The sequence below is a fragment of the Morus notabilis genome, unplaced genomic scaffold (assembly GCF_000414095.1).
Source record: "Morus notabilis unplaced genomic scaffold, ASM41409v2 Scaffold46, whole genome shotgun sequence".
Taxonomy (NCBI): Eukaryota; Viridiplantae; Streptophyta; class Magnoliopsida; order Rosales; family Moraceae; genus Morus; species Morus notabilis.
In genome coordinates this window covers 72,918-86,457 of record NW_010365505.1, presented here as the reverse complement: position 1 = coordinate 86,457, position 13,540 = coordinate 72,918, and the positions used below count along the sequence as shown (strand labels likewise).

Genomic DNA, 13,540 nt, shown 5'->3' with positions numbered 1-13,540 from the left:
ATCGGAAGAAATGTCGAGGTGTCGCGAAGGTCGCGCCGAGATCTCGCAAGATCGCACCGAGATCACACGAACGTTGAGATCACGTGTTGAGGTCACGTCGAGGTCGCTCTGACATTTTGCTGAGGTCGCGTCGTCATCATGCTGAGATCGCGCCGAGATTTTCACTGAAGTCGCGCTGATTTGTGACGGAGGTGAGAGAGAGATCGCGACGACGATGGTGGAGGTAGTGCTGAACTAGATCGACGACAATGGCGATGGAAACCTCAGAGCTTCGACGACGATGGCGACAAATCTCCAAACTTCGACGACGATGGCGGCTTTTGTAGAACGGATCTGCACTGTGATGCATACAAACATATTTTTTCAGCACATGCATTTAAAATATGCTATTATTTACTAAGATTAAAAAAACATGCTATTCACTTCAAACATAGGTGTGAAATATGCTATATTGTGTTTTTTTTTTTTTTTTTAAAGAAAATCCTCTACACATTTGGAAAGCTTGTTACTTATTACTTTTCTTTATGTTAATTATTTTTTGTTATGATATTTATGTGGAAGAAAATTTATTTATGCTTGAAAATAACATTTGAAGACAAATAACAAATAACAAGAAAATTTTATAATTCAAATATTATTTAGGCTTTTGTTTTCTAATGACATTATTTGATTTTCAAAAGCATAGTAAAGTTAGCAAAATGGATGATGGCAAATTTGTAATAAATTGCAAAAGAATGATCTCCACTACAATCAAGGTATTATTTTCTTGAGAAGAAAGATGACACATGGCAATAAAAGAATATAAAAAATGAGAAAGAGAGTAACATTTTAAGTGATAGCATTTTTCCACAACAAGCATAGTGATTATGAAAAGTGGTTCAAATTTGATATCTTTGGGTTTTGCCAAAATTTCCCAAACAGATTCTGGTTAAAGCATTATTGTCGTATAGGGATGGCGGGATAGTAATTGTCGCATTACGGATTACCATGGCGAAACAGTAGCTGAGCCCTAGAAAGAGAGATAAAGATCCACCAAACTTCATCGAATTCGATGCTGCAAAACGTCAAGAAAAAGAGAGAGAACAGCGCCGAATGGCCGACGGAGATTATTTTGAGGTTAACGAGGCGGCGCTGAGAGGTACTGGCGGCCGCGCACCAGAATATTTCACAACACAGACCGATCTACATGATCTATACCTATATATATATAGCATGTATATATTTGTATCTATATATATTACATATATATATGATATAAAGAGGCATGGTAGTCAGCGCGCGCGTAAGACACCTAATCTTAAAAAAAAAAACCACGCATGCATGAATAGCATTAAAGATTATCATGCGAACCACCTATCGTAGACTGCTTTTGTGTCATTCTTTCATTGACCCTTTTCCGTCTCTCTCTTTAACTACGGTGTCTTTTGTTTGGGTGTGCGTTCTCTGCTAAGTCATCAGTGGCTTGCGCGTCATGAGCACTCCACTTTCCTATAATCTTCGCACTCGGTCTAATTCCATATACATATACATGCATATAAATATATTTATATGCATGCATGTATATGATCATATGTGTATAGATACGAAGTAATGCAAAAACAATGGTAGAGTCGGAATATGGATATATATATATATATATATGTATGTGTGGTCTCCGCTCCATTTGCAGATCGTCTTTCTCTATCTCTTGTTGAGCCTTGGAAAAGGTGCTCTCTTTTGCGTGTGTATTTGGGTTAAGTTGTTTGAAGTACTGTAGTCGTTACAATGAATTTATATGCATCAAAATCAAGATCGAGAATCTCGAATGGAATTTCGAGTTATTTCTTTTCCTTCTTTGTTTTTTTTTTTTTTTTTTGCAGCATATATATAATATAATCTAACAACGTCCGGACAATTTAGTAAATAACTTTATCTGAAAAAATGAAAATATATCAAAAGAAGTTTCTTACTTCAAAAGAAGTAAAACATTTGAAAATTAAGTCCAACTTATACTATAGAAATATATAATTTGCGTCCTAATAATCCCTGCAGCTATTTAATATTTCCACACAAATCTTACCATGTGAGATATGATGATCCAATTATGTTAGCTAAGATGATTATAAAATTTAAACCGAAAAATGGGTTATTCTATTCTTTTCTTTTAAATGGAAAAATGGGTTATTTTAATTGTTAATTAAGAAATAATTAATTTACAACTATATATATGTTATAATTTGTTTTTACTTTATTTTGGATAGTATGTATATAGTACATTTTTCTCCAAGTTGCGGCCTTATATATATATAGATATAGTAATATATATATATATATATATATATATATTGTGTGTGTGTGTGTCTCATATGTGTTAAAAAAGATCTCTGGAAACACTTAATCACACCATGCGCGGACCATGTCCCAACTCCTACCAAATATCAACACCTCCACCATAGACCCTCCATCTTCACCTTCACCTGCATTGCTCTGCTCTCACTTCAATTCCCAAAGCCTAGCTATTACCTACACCTTATAACCCAACCGGCTGTCGTTTTCCTCTTCCCCATTCCCCCTTCAATGGCTCTGTCATTCCCGAGATACCCTTCACATTAAGGAACAAAGTCGTCCTTCATACAAATTACAACACAACACGGCACAATTTAAACTGTGGGGGTACCATTGTCATTTTCTCTTCGAAATCTCAACAAAATCATCAACATTTAACCTTGTTTAATTGTTTTTATAAGTGGACATTTAGTTCATGGATTTAGAATAATAATTCAGAATTATTTTTTATTTACGTGTATTTTTTTAAGAAAAATATTATAACAAATCACGAATTATGATTCAAATCATGACAGACACGGAGCGACACTAACCAAACGTAAATTAAAATATTGAACCTTCTCCTCAAGCCAAATGCCAAGCCTCACCTCATGAATATCATCGTGATCTCTCTATCTCTCTCTCGCTAGCCGCTACCCGCCATGTTTTCAGAGATTTTTAGCACCAAAAACAATACGCATGTCAAATCTCTCTCTCTCTCTCTCTCTCTCTCTCTCTCTCTCTCTCTCTCTCTCTCTCTCTCTCTCTCTCTCTCTCTCTCTCTCTCTCTCTCTCTCTCTCTCTCTCTCTCTCTCTCTCTCTCTCTCTCTCTCTCTCTCTCTCTCTCTCTTCGATCTCTTCCTCCCCCTCTCCCTCCCTCTCTCTCTCTCTCTCTCTCTCTCTCTCTCTCTCTCTCTCTCTGCCTCTGATCTCGTTTGTTTGACTCTCTGTCGCTCTATAAAACGGAACAAGTAAAAGCCACGCAATGCACTAAGCCAAACCCATTATCTTTCTCTTTCTCTCTCTGTTATTTTCTTATAAATTCCAAATCTCTCCACTCACCCACAAAAGCTGGAATATACATACATATGATATACTACAAATATGGAAGCTGATAATGGAGAGAGCAATATTGGTGCAGGTTCTAGTAGTGGTAGTGGCGCTCCGCCGGCGAGCTCGCGGTGGAACCCTACGAAGGAGCAGATAAATATTCTTGAAGGCTTGTATAGGCAAGGAATAAGGACACCCAGTGCCGAGCAAATAAAGCAGATAACGAGCAGGCTAAGGACATTCGGTCATATTGAGGGTAAGAATGTGTTCTATTGGTTTCAAAATCACAAAGCTCGCCAAAGGCAGAAGCAGAAGCAAGAAAACATGGCTTATATCAATCGCTTCCTCCATAGGACCCCTCAGCCATTCTTTCCACCTTCTCATCAACTACCTTACCCAAATGGTAATTTGCATGTTATTTTTTTTCCTTTCTAGGACTCATTCCTATTAATGTTATACATATATATATATATATGTATATATGATATGTGTATGTATACAAGCATCGTTTGTATTGTTATAAAAACATATCAATGACAGAATTTTTTTTTCTATTTCTGGTATGCATATCCTTCTCTTTGTTGGTTTGATATATACACGAGAAATGTGGGAGGGAAAAGAATTTAAAGTCAAGAAGAGGCATTTATAACGTTTAATAGCTTGATATTATACTCTTTGTTGATCAGATACTTTTTTATTTCCGTCGCTTTCTTGTCTGGTTTCATGCTGTCTCTTCATGCAAATGTGCTCGATATACGTGTAAATAGTTTGCTTACTGTAGAAAGTCTGCACTCTAGCCATATAGGTTATGATTTCCAACTAAATGAGTTGACTTGTTTTTATTCATTTTACCCTTGAAGAAAATATGATCATTCAAATATATATACATACACACGTATACTGCGTTCTATTTGTTGGTTAAGAATACTGATTGTCTTTTTATTATTATTATTATTATCCAGTGGTTTGTGGCCCATATTACGTTCCAGTTGAGTCGCAGACTGATCACCATCATACAGCAACGGCGTTCCGTCAACAATACCATCCAAATAAGATGTCTCTATCTAACGGCGTAAAGCGTAGATCACCAATTAGGCTGGACAAATCGGAAAATATAAGTACCGGAACAATCTCCTGCGCTGTTGGCACAGGATATGAACCTGTTCGAGAAGACTATTACGGCTATAAGAGTACTATCAGCAGCTCTTGCTTCGACGAGGGCGTCAGAAATAACAAGCTCATTATGAGCACCTCATCATGTAACCAAGAAACTCTCGCGCTGTTTCCTCTGAGCCCAACCGGAGTTTTAAAAGCTGGCTCAGAAGAGGAGAATCCTGATCATGGTAGTTCAGGCTTTTTTGATACTGAGATTAATCCCTCGACAAGTAATGGATCAACTCCAGCTTCTAGTTCTTCTGGGGTTGAAGAAGGACGTTGTTCATCGGCTGGTCTTGGCCAAACTTTCTATGACTTTTTCTCTCGATGATTAGACGCATATGCCAATGTCAATTTGCTATATTGCTTCTAGTTCTTCTGGGGTTGAAGAAGGACGTTGTTCATCGGCTGGTCTCGGCCAAACTTTCTATGACTTTTTCTCTCGATGATTAGACGCATATGCCAATGTCAATTTGCTATATCTAGTACTAAAAGTTGAAATAATGTTTGATATATGTTATTCAATTTCGTACTCCAATTCACAATACTATTTCGAATACTTTTTTGCTTCTTGTCATACTTGTTGCTTTGAAACTTATCAAATTAAACTTTGAATTTTCAGATAATTTAAAAATATGATGTTATAATGTTTAAATAAAAGATGTGTAAATAAATAGGATAGGGAGATCAGGTGTATGTAACGTGTAGGCGAAGAAAAGAAATTAAGAAAGGAATACGTGGCTTTGGCAGTGGCTTTGGTAACACATAGAGATACAAAGAAAAGTTAGAAAGCGGGAAGGGGAAATGGGCTGTTATTGTTAGAGTAATGTTATAAGGCACCGATAATGTTAAGCACTATCATCTAATAGAATGTAGGTCTCATAGCGTGAGAGTCACAAGTGAGACCCACCTTCTATTAAGTTGTGCTTAATATCGGTGGTACTCTTAAATATTTTTCTTATTATTATGATTGTTTTTATTTTCTTTGTCAATAATTTGAGGAATGTAGATTCGACTTTCAATTAAAGTAATAACTTGAGATAATAAACTTTAAATTCCTTTTTTTCCTCTAAAACCAAAACGTAATGTCTGTATGATTTTAGCTATGGGCATGTTTACTTCAAGTGGATTTGAAAGATAAATGGATCAGAAGTATTTTCTTTTAACACCTACTCATTTGTTTCCTTACAAAATCAAGAATGGTAATTGTGTAGAGCTCACATGGTATACGAAAATGGGAAAAATGAATGTCAATTTAACTTCTTACCATGGTATTAATTGTTGTTGAATTGGAATAAATGTTGAATTTACTTAAATGTATCCTTATGAAACCAATGACTATTTAATTATACATAACGGTAATTTAGTAATTAAATTAATTAATATCAAATTCTTGTGTTTAGTAAATGCTTGGAAAGGAATTTTCTTGGTTCTAATTCATTATCCTAATAGATAAGTAGTTTATAAACACTAAAACGTGAATAAATGATCCAATTTTGTTATTCCAAATGACATGCTAAAACACCATTGGATTCTAGCTAACACTTTCGTTTCCTCCAAATAATCTTTCCTATTAAGTAGTTAGTATGTCTATTAATTCTTCACCCTCATTCCCTCTTTCCTATTTTCCCCTTGGACGAAAGGTAATCTAATCTGATAGAAAAGATAGTGAATATAAGAGGTAATAATGAACTAGAAACATTTTTTTTTTCATATGAGACAGTTATCAAACTCATATTAAATTATATTAAAAAACAGGTAAAACTAACGGAATCTGATATAAGTGAGAGGTACAAAATACTACAGTACCAATAGGATACTTTCATATGTCGTACCCTACCAAAGAAAATTTTTCTATATAAGTGGTAAGAATGTAAAAAAAAAGAAAATATAGTTTTGAGTTTTATCATATCTCCAATCATTATGAGAGAATATAAGGGAAGAAAACAATTAAAAAAAAAAGTCATTATAATTCGTGTCTACGCAATAAGTTACTTCACTTTAAACATTGATTTTTCTCAAATTCCATTATACTATATTCTTGGAAATTGGTAGAGATCACAATTCATCTACCATATTCCTCTTTTTCATACTACTATGAAGGCTATGTTTGGAATTAAAACATAAAATATAGGTGAGGAAAATAAAAAGGAAAAAGAAGTACCTTTTCTTTGATTATTGTATTTAGCATGAATTTCCTCTAATATCTCCATATTTAAAGAGATTAAAATTAGTTTATTTGAAGGATTTGAGATCCCTCATGCAATTCATTACCTTCTTTTTCCCTAATTTATCTCCTAGTAACAAGCTCTAATAAGTTTCGCGAAAATGTTTTGGAGGAAAGAGGGGACTTGAGAATATACGGGATCATCTAGAATTTTCAATATTAAGATCAAATGATGAGAATGAGATCGTTGCAAAGAGTCTGAGAGAGATTATTACAACTTTATATAACCAGAAGAGTTCTCTGATAATCAAACATTCATTAGCCTACTAATTACTAATGAGACGTTTGGTTCATGGATTAAAATCATGAGATTAGAACTATTTTTATTTACATGTATTTTTTGTGAGAGAAAATTCTGTAACGAACCATGAAGCATGATTCGAATCAGGGTACGAATCCCTTTACTAAACACACCATAAATCACCAAACCCAACAGCAACAAAGTGAGCATGTCACAACTAAATGATATATATGATCTAATTCATACCCTATAGCTATATATATTTTCCGGACTAGCATATGATCTATATATATGCCATTAGTAAGATAAAAATGGGCAATCAATCAGATCTTCCAAACTGATCAGAGAGTAGTGACAAAAAGAGAAAGAAAGGGGAAGAGGGCAAAGAATAAAAGAGAGAGATTATAGCATTATAACTTACTTTTCCCCGAGCCTGTAAAGTCAGCCGACCGAGCAATATTGTCGCCAGGAAAATCAAAGTAATTTTTGGCTGACAGAAAAATGCAGTACTTCAGGTTTAATCCGACAGGCTGCAATATTTCATTTCATTTTGTGCTGTAATTTTGTCAGAAAAAGAAACTAATTACGGTGGGAGCTTGTAATATAATTATTGTTATCTGCTAGATGCATGCGGAAACTAGAAATAACTAGCTCCTAGCTTCCATGGAAGAGCAAACCATATGAAGATCCTGATCACGGAGTTCACGATTTACTTACACATAAACACATACATACACAAATATAATAAATAATAAAATAGTAAAATAGCAGTCCTAGGATTTTACGTAGAGGAATATTATCTATTAAGTAAAAGAATTTTTCAGAATGATCATACGGAAGAACCTGGACGGTGCACAAGATGCATGCCGACGTGAGTTAGAAAAACTAGAGCGATATATTAGCGTCGTGGATGAATCTACGTCATAAAATGTCTGCAATACTGCGCCTACTGGTCAGAGAAGAGGTTTTTTTTTTTTTTTTTTTTCTTTTTTTGATGGTCAATGGGGTTTGGACTAATAAGATAAAGAATCATGACGGGCAAAAATATTTAAGGAATTTCACAAGACATGTGTGAATGTGTTTATGAAAGGATATATATTATTTTGACGGTACACGTTGCCAAAGCGAGTTTGAAAAACTAGGAGCTAACGACAGAGCAGCGTCGTCGATGAGTCTTGGTCGTGAAATGTCTGCATGCAGTGTTGGTCAGAGAAAACTTGACATCAATGGACTAATGAGGTAAGAGTTTAGGGCAGTCGACGATGAACATATAAGGATATTCACAAGATATACAAAACGAATATCTTCTATTGTGCATGCGGACACAAGATGTCAACGCGAATCTGAAAATTATAGAAAAACAAAAGCATCCTCGACGTGGATGTCTCTTGATCGTGAAAAGCCTGCACGAGTAGTCAGATATAGACTACATAAAATATATATATATATATATATATAGATAATGCAACTATAAGTTAAGACATAATAGACTATATAAAATGCAAGTATAACTTGGTTACATATACGTGGAACGATGAGTAGAACGTGATGCAAAATTAAATATGGGTTTTGATTTTCTTTCTCTCTCTTTTTTTTTCGCCTTTTTTTTTTGTTTGTTTTTGAAAGGAAATAGAATATATTCCAAAGTCAAGAAAATACAAACACCAATCTTGACTTTGCACAGCCGAAAACTGTGGAAAGACCATAATTCCAACAAATAACCGGTTCCATTGGTAAAATCAAATGAAACCCTTAAGGAAAATGTAATGCCGAGCTTAATTTAAGTTAAATTAGCCTAATAACTTAAGTTTAACAAAAATATTTAGCACTTTAATATGGTTTTATTAACTGTTTCAGTTATGACAAATGTTGATTGTTTTATTATTGAATGTATTTTTATAAAAACGTGTGATTGAAATTACTTAACTATGTGATTTTAAGTAGTAATAGTGCAGAAAAGAGTTAACCGCCGTCGAAAGAGGAGTTGATCGTTGTGTTTGGTCCAAACGGTATTTTAAATGCGAAAAGGGGGTAATGTATTTAGAGGATCATTATGAAAGTTTTATATGTAGTTATTTGTAAAATATTTATGTTTTTAAGGTTTTAGTGTAAATATTGAGTTTTCTGGGGGTGTTTTTATAATTTTTAAAACTTGATTGTGCGACTGGCTTTATGTGGTGTTTACGGAGGCCTTTGTAAAAATAACTATTTTGAAAAGTTTATTAGTAAAATAACTTCTCAAAAATTTTTATTTGTAAAATGACCTCATTTTATAAAGAATGAGTAAATGTCTTTCTTCATAAAAAAATAAGAGAATGTCATTTTACTAATTTCACTTTGTTAGAAAGTCATTCTAGCATATTGCCCGGTGTTTATGCCTATCCACACATTAAAATTTCATCAGATTTTACTCTCCCAATTGTTTCTCATACGTTTCGATCTCAAGCCCTCTCTCAAACTAAGAGAAAACTTCTTCTTTTCAACAAATCTTCTCCAAAAACTCTTCCCACTCCAAACCAGAGATAATGTAGCCTTATTAGCCCTTTTAAATCACAAAAAAAATAATAATAATGTAGAAATAAGCTTCCATTAAAACCCCAATCTCGGATTCCTCCAAAGACTCACAATAAGCGCACACACAAATAGACCCCAAGCACTACTGTCAAAAGACTCTGGAAACGATTCTGCTAATGGACCACCGAGAGAGATGGAAGGCTTCAAGAAACTAGCAGCGAATTATTTAAATGAAAGAAAAAGCACCTTTGGTACGAGTTAGATAGAGCTGTTATGACAAATAAATAAATAAATAAATCTATATTAGAAGCAATGCCGAAACTGTTGCACGTGAAGTTGCATCACAACAGCTGCCACCGAAAGACAAAAGTTCATTTTAAAATAATTTTATTTTTTTTATAAAAATAAAAATAAAAATGTTTTTAATCTCAAACATAAATTATTTTTAAAAATACGTTTAGTAATTTTATCAAGAAATTTTTTTCAGTATAGAGAGAGGAGAAAACAGAAATAAAAAATAAAAAACGACTTAAAGTCATTTTTTATTTCTCTTTAATTTTACACTAAATTAAAAAATTATTTTTATTTTTATTTTTTATCTTTAATTGTGTCAAATACCGTTTTTCATCTGTTTTTTTTTTTTCCTCAAAAAACATGAAAAACAAAAATAAAAACAACTTCAAACACAATCAAAACCACCGGCGATGGACTGCCTCACAAAATAAAACACCATGAAAGGACGGCCACCAAACAACAAAGGTGACGGAACCAACACCCAAACATACCCAATGGCCAATGCCTTGGAGAAGCCCAAGGAGAAGAGCAAGAGGGCCAAATTTTAGGACTTGGAGTCCGGCAACGTGCCAAGAGACGGGACTGGAACTCCAGTTAACTCCGGCTCTTTCGAACTTTGTTTCTTATTCTAACTGTCTGTAACTTTTTAACTTTCAAAATCGAGAGATTTTGACTTGATTTTCTTTTTTCAATTAGTAATTACCACAAGTAATTATTATAATTGTCACAAGTAATTATACAGTGCACTATCATAATCGTTGGTAATAATTATGGTTACTAAGTCTGACCCAAAAATAATTATAATTGAGTGTTATATATATATATATTTTGTATTAGTACTATTTAACCCCGTGATAATCATATCACGCTAAAACGACCACAAGCAAGATGAAACAGCGAGGTTTTTATAATCAAAATTAAGTAAATGCGGCGTTACTTCATTAATTGAAAATCATAATTATGGAGTATTATTATTTTTTACATAAATATTGACCCAATAATCATATAACCAGTAATCACAATCAACATAAAACCTTGAACGGCGGTCGTTTTACCGTTCAATTTAGAGATGAGTCTTCTTTAAGCAACCAACTAATGAAAGGGCGATTTTATTTTTTATTCGCACCTTATTTTTTTCTCTCTAAACTTTCCTTCTAAATACGACCTCCACATAATTTTCAAATAATTACATTTATTTTTTTCACCCCTGTTATTCCAAAGTTACCTCTCACTATTTTTATAAAATTATTAAGAGTGGTATTATTCACACCTCTTATCTTTACTCTCTACACCTTTTTTAACTATACATCTCACATAATTTAGTTTGTTACTGTAATATTATCATTTATTGTTTTCTCTATTTTTTTTTTTTTTTTGTTGGTTAAAGCTTTGAGCATGGATTTTTTTTTTTAAGTTCAATAAGGGAATTCATCAACTAGAAATAGAGAAAAATTCATAATAAACAATTTTTTTGAGCAACAAAATAAACAATTCAGGAAAAAAGGGAATATAACACTAATAAAAAAAAGTAAATAGAAAAGATAATAAAGAGCGATACCAGAGCATATCAACAAGAGCATGTATTATATATATGATTGACAAAAATTATACAAAATGAAAAATAAAATAAAATAAAATACTAGTACAAGCAGCAAAGAAAAGAATAAGGAAGTGAAAACGTTTGGTTGATAGATTTAAAATTATGATTCAGAATCATTTTTTATTTATGTATATTTTTTGTGAAAGAAAATACTGTAACGAACCACGAATCATGATTCGAACCATGGCACGAATCCTTAAACCAAACACACAAGTCTGAAGTTGTAGAAAATGAAAAGAAAAAAAGTGAAATGGTTAGCTTTAAAAAAAAATAAAAGATTAGAAAACAAATATAAACATGAAAGATAAAAGATAAAAGAACAATCGTCATACGAAAATTTTACATACTTCCATGAATTTTTTTAAAATAGTCATTAAAATTTGAAAATGAGTATTTTGTTATGAATTTCAAAATAACCATAATTTTTTAAGAATACCACAGTGGGTGTGGAGAGGAAAAAAAAAACTCAATCGTATGTTTCTTTTTTTGAAATAAATTTAATTATGTAGTTAACTCTATTGTTTTTTTTTTTTTTGGGTCAATTTATGTAAGGGTATTTTTGTAATAATAAATTTTAATTAAAAAAATGTGGAGAGTAAAAAAGGTGTGTAAATAGAACATTTTTTTACATGGCAAAAAAAAATATTTTTAATAAAAACTGAACATTGTAGAGTACTAACAGAATTCAAATTGTATCTTTGGAAAAAAGGAAGTGGTCTTCTAAAGGAACCTGGAGCCTCTTCTGTGATCATCATTAGTGTGTCAGTGTCAAGTTAGCATTTGAACAATTCTTCAATTTTTGTGCTAATTTTAACACGCACTATATTTGGTGTCAGTGTCAAACACAACAGATGCTAATTTTTGACATTTAATTACATGTATTGACATATTTATCTATTCATTCATTATAATAGTCATCTTTAAAAATTTTACAAAACTACAAGTTTACTTTACAGGTTTCGAATCTTAATAATTACAACAGAAAAATAATTAAATTCTTTTTTCCCCTCCATAATTTACGAAAAAAAAAAAAAAAAAAAAAAAAAAAAAAAAAAAAAAAAAACTTGGAGGTGCAGAAAAAAAAATAAATAAATAAAACACCTCAAATGACGCAAAATATAAAAACGACAAAAAAAGGGAGATGGCGCAAAAGAAAAGAGAATGCCAAGAACCTGAAAAACGACATAGAAGTCCAATAACTACAATAATAATACTACGACAAAAACTACATCAAAATTTATAAGGACAAGGATTTAGAAACGCGACGAGAAGAAGAATTTAAACGACATACTATCTGAAATAACAAAATAACAAAATTATTTATATGTATATGTATATATGAAACGACAAGAACAAGAAAAAACACAGAGCATGAGTACTCACCAAAATTGACGTCTTTTTGCGTATTTGTGTATCTTAATGGGTATTTGCCGGTCTAGGTTTTTAAACTTTTTTTTTAGAGTTTTTAGGGTAGTTTGTTTAATTGGTAGTCTCAGGCCTCGTTCATTTTGTAGATTCGAGTTGAAATGTGACATTTTTTAAGAACTTTTCACTGTAGCAGAAAAGTTAGATGTGACATTTTCTAAGGATTTTTTACTGTAGAAACCTAAAACTAAAAACTCGAATCGGTGAAATGAACGAAACCTTAATTTTTAACTATTGAATTTGATCAAAATCACATTAAATGGAAAACATATGTAAAATAGATAGATTAATCTAACGGCTGAAAAATAAATGACTACCGATAATTTATTTTTACAGATTATTAGGTTGAAAAATAAGGGACTACCGATAGTCTATTTTTACAGATTACTAAAAAAAGTCCTCTTTATTACTCCACTAAATTTTTGTTCTTTAAAAACCATGTTCTGAATTTAATAAAAATGTTACAACCTAATTTCTCCATTGTATTCTCGTGTTCCTGCCCAGTGCCCACTTTTAGGACCCGTTTGTTTCCATTTTCATTTTCGTTTTCCACGTTTCTCGAGAAGAAAAAATGAAAACGGGAAATGAAAATGTGTTTGGGAAGAATCCGTACCAAAACCAAAAATAAAAACGTTTTTGGATTTTTTCCAAAAACTCAATTTTTCTGAAAACAGATGAAATCCGTTTTTCACTTTCCTTTTTCATTTTCTCCCTTCGCCCACCCCCCCAC

The 13,540-nt window shown here is 32.5% G+C and overlaps 1 protein-coding gene across 1 annotated transcript; it reads left to right on the top strand.

Moving 5' to 3' along the window:
- Positions 1-3,408: 3,408 nt before the first annotated feature.
- LOC21407910 (WUSCHEL-related homeobox 2) lies at positions 3,409-4,840 on the top strand. Its single transcript, XM_010108144.1, has 2 exons — positions 3,409-3,757; positions 4,317-4,840. The coding sequence occupies exons 1-2, from the start codon at positions 3,409-3,411 to the stop codon at positions 4,838-4,840; spliced, it is 873 nt and encodes a 290-aa protein (XP_010106446.1).
- Positions 4,841-13,540: the final 8,700 nt, after the last annotated feature.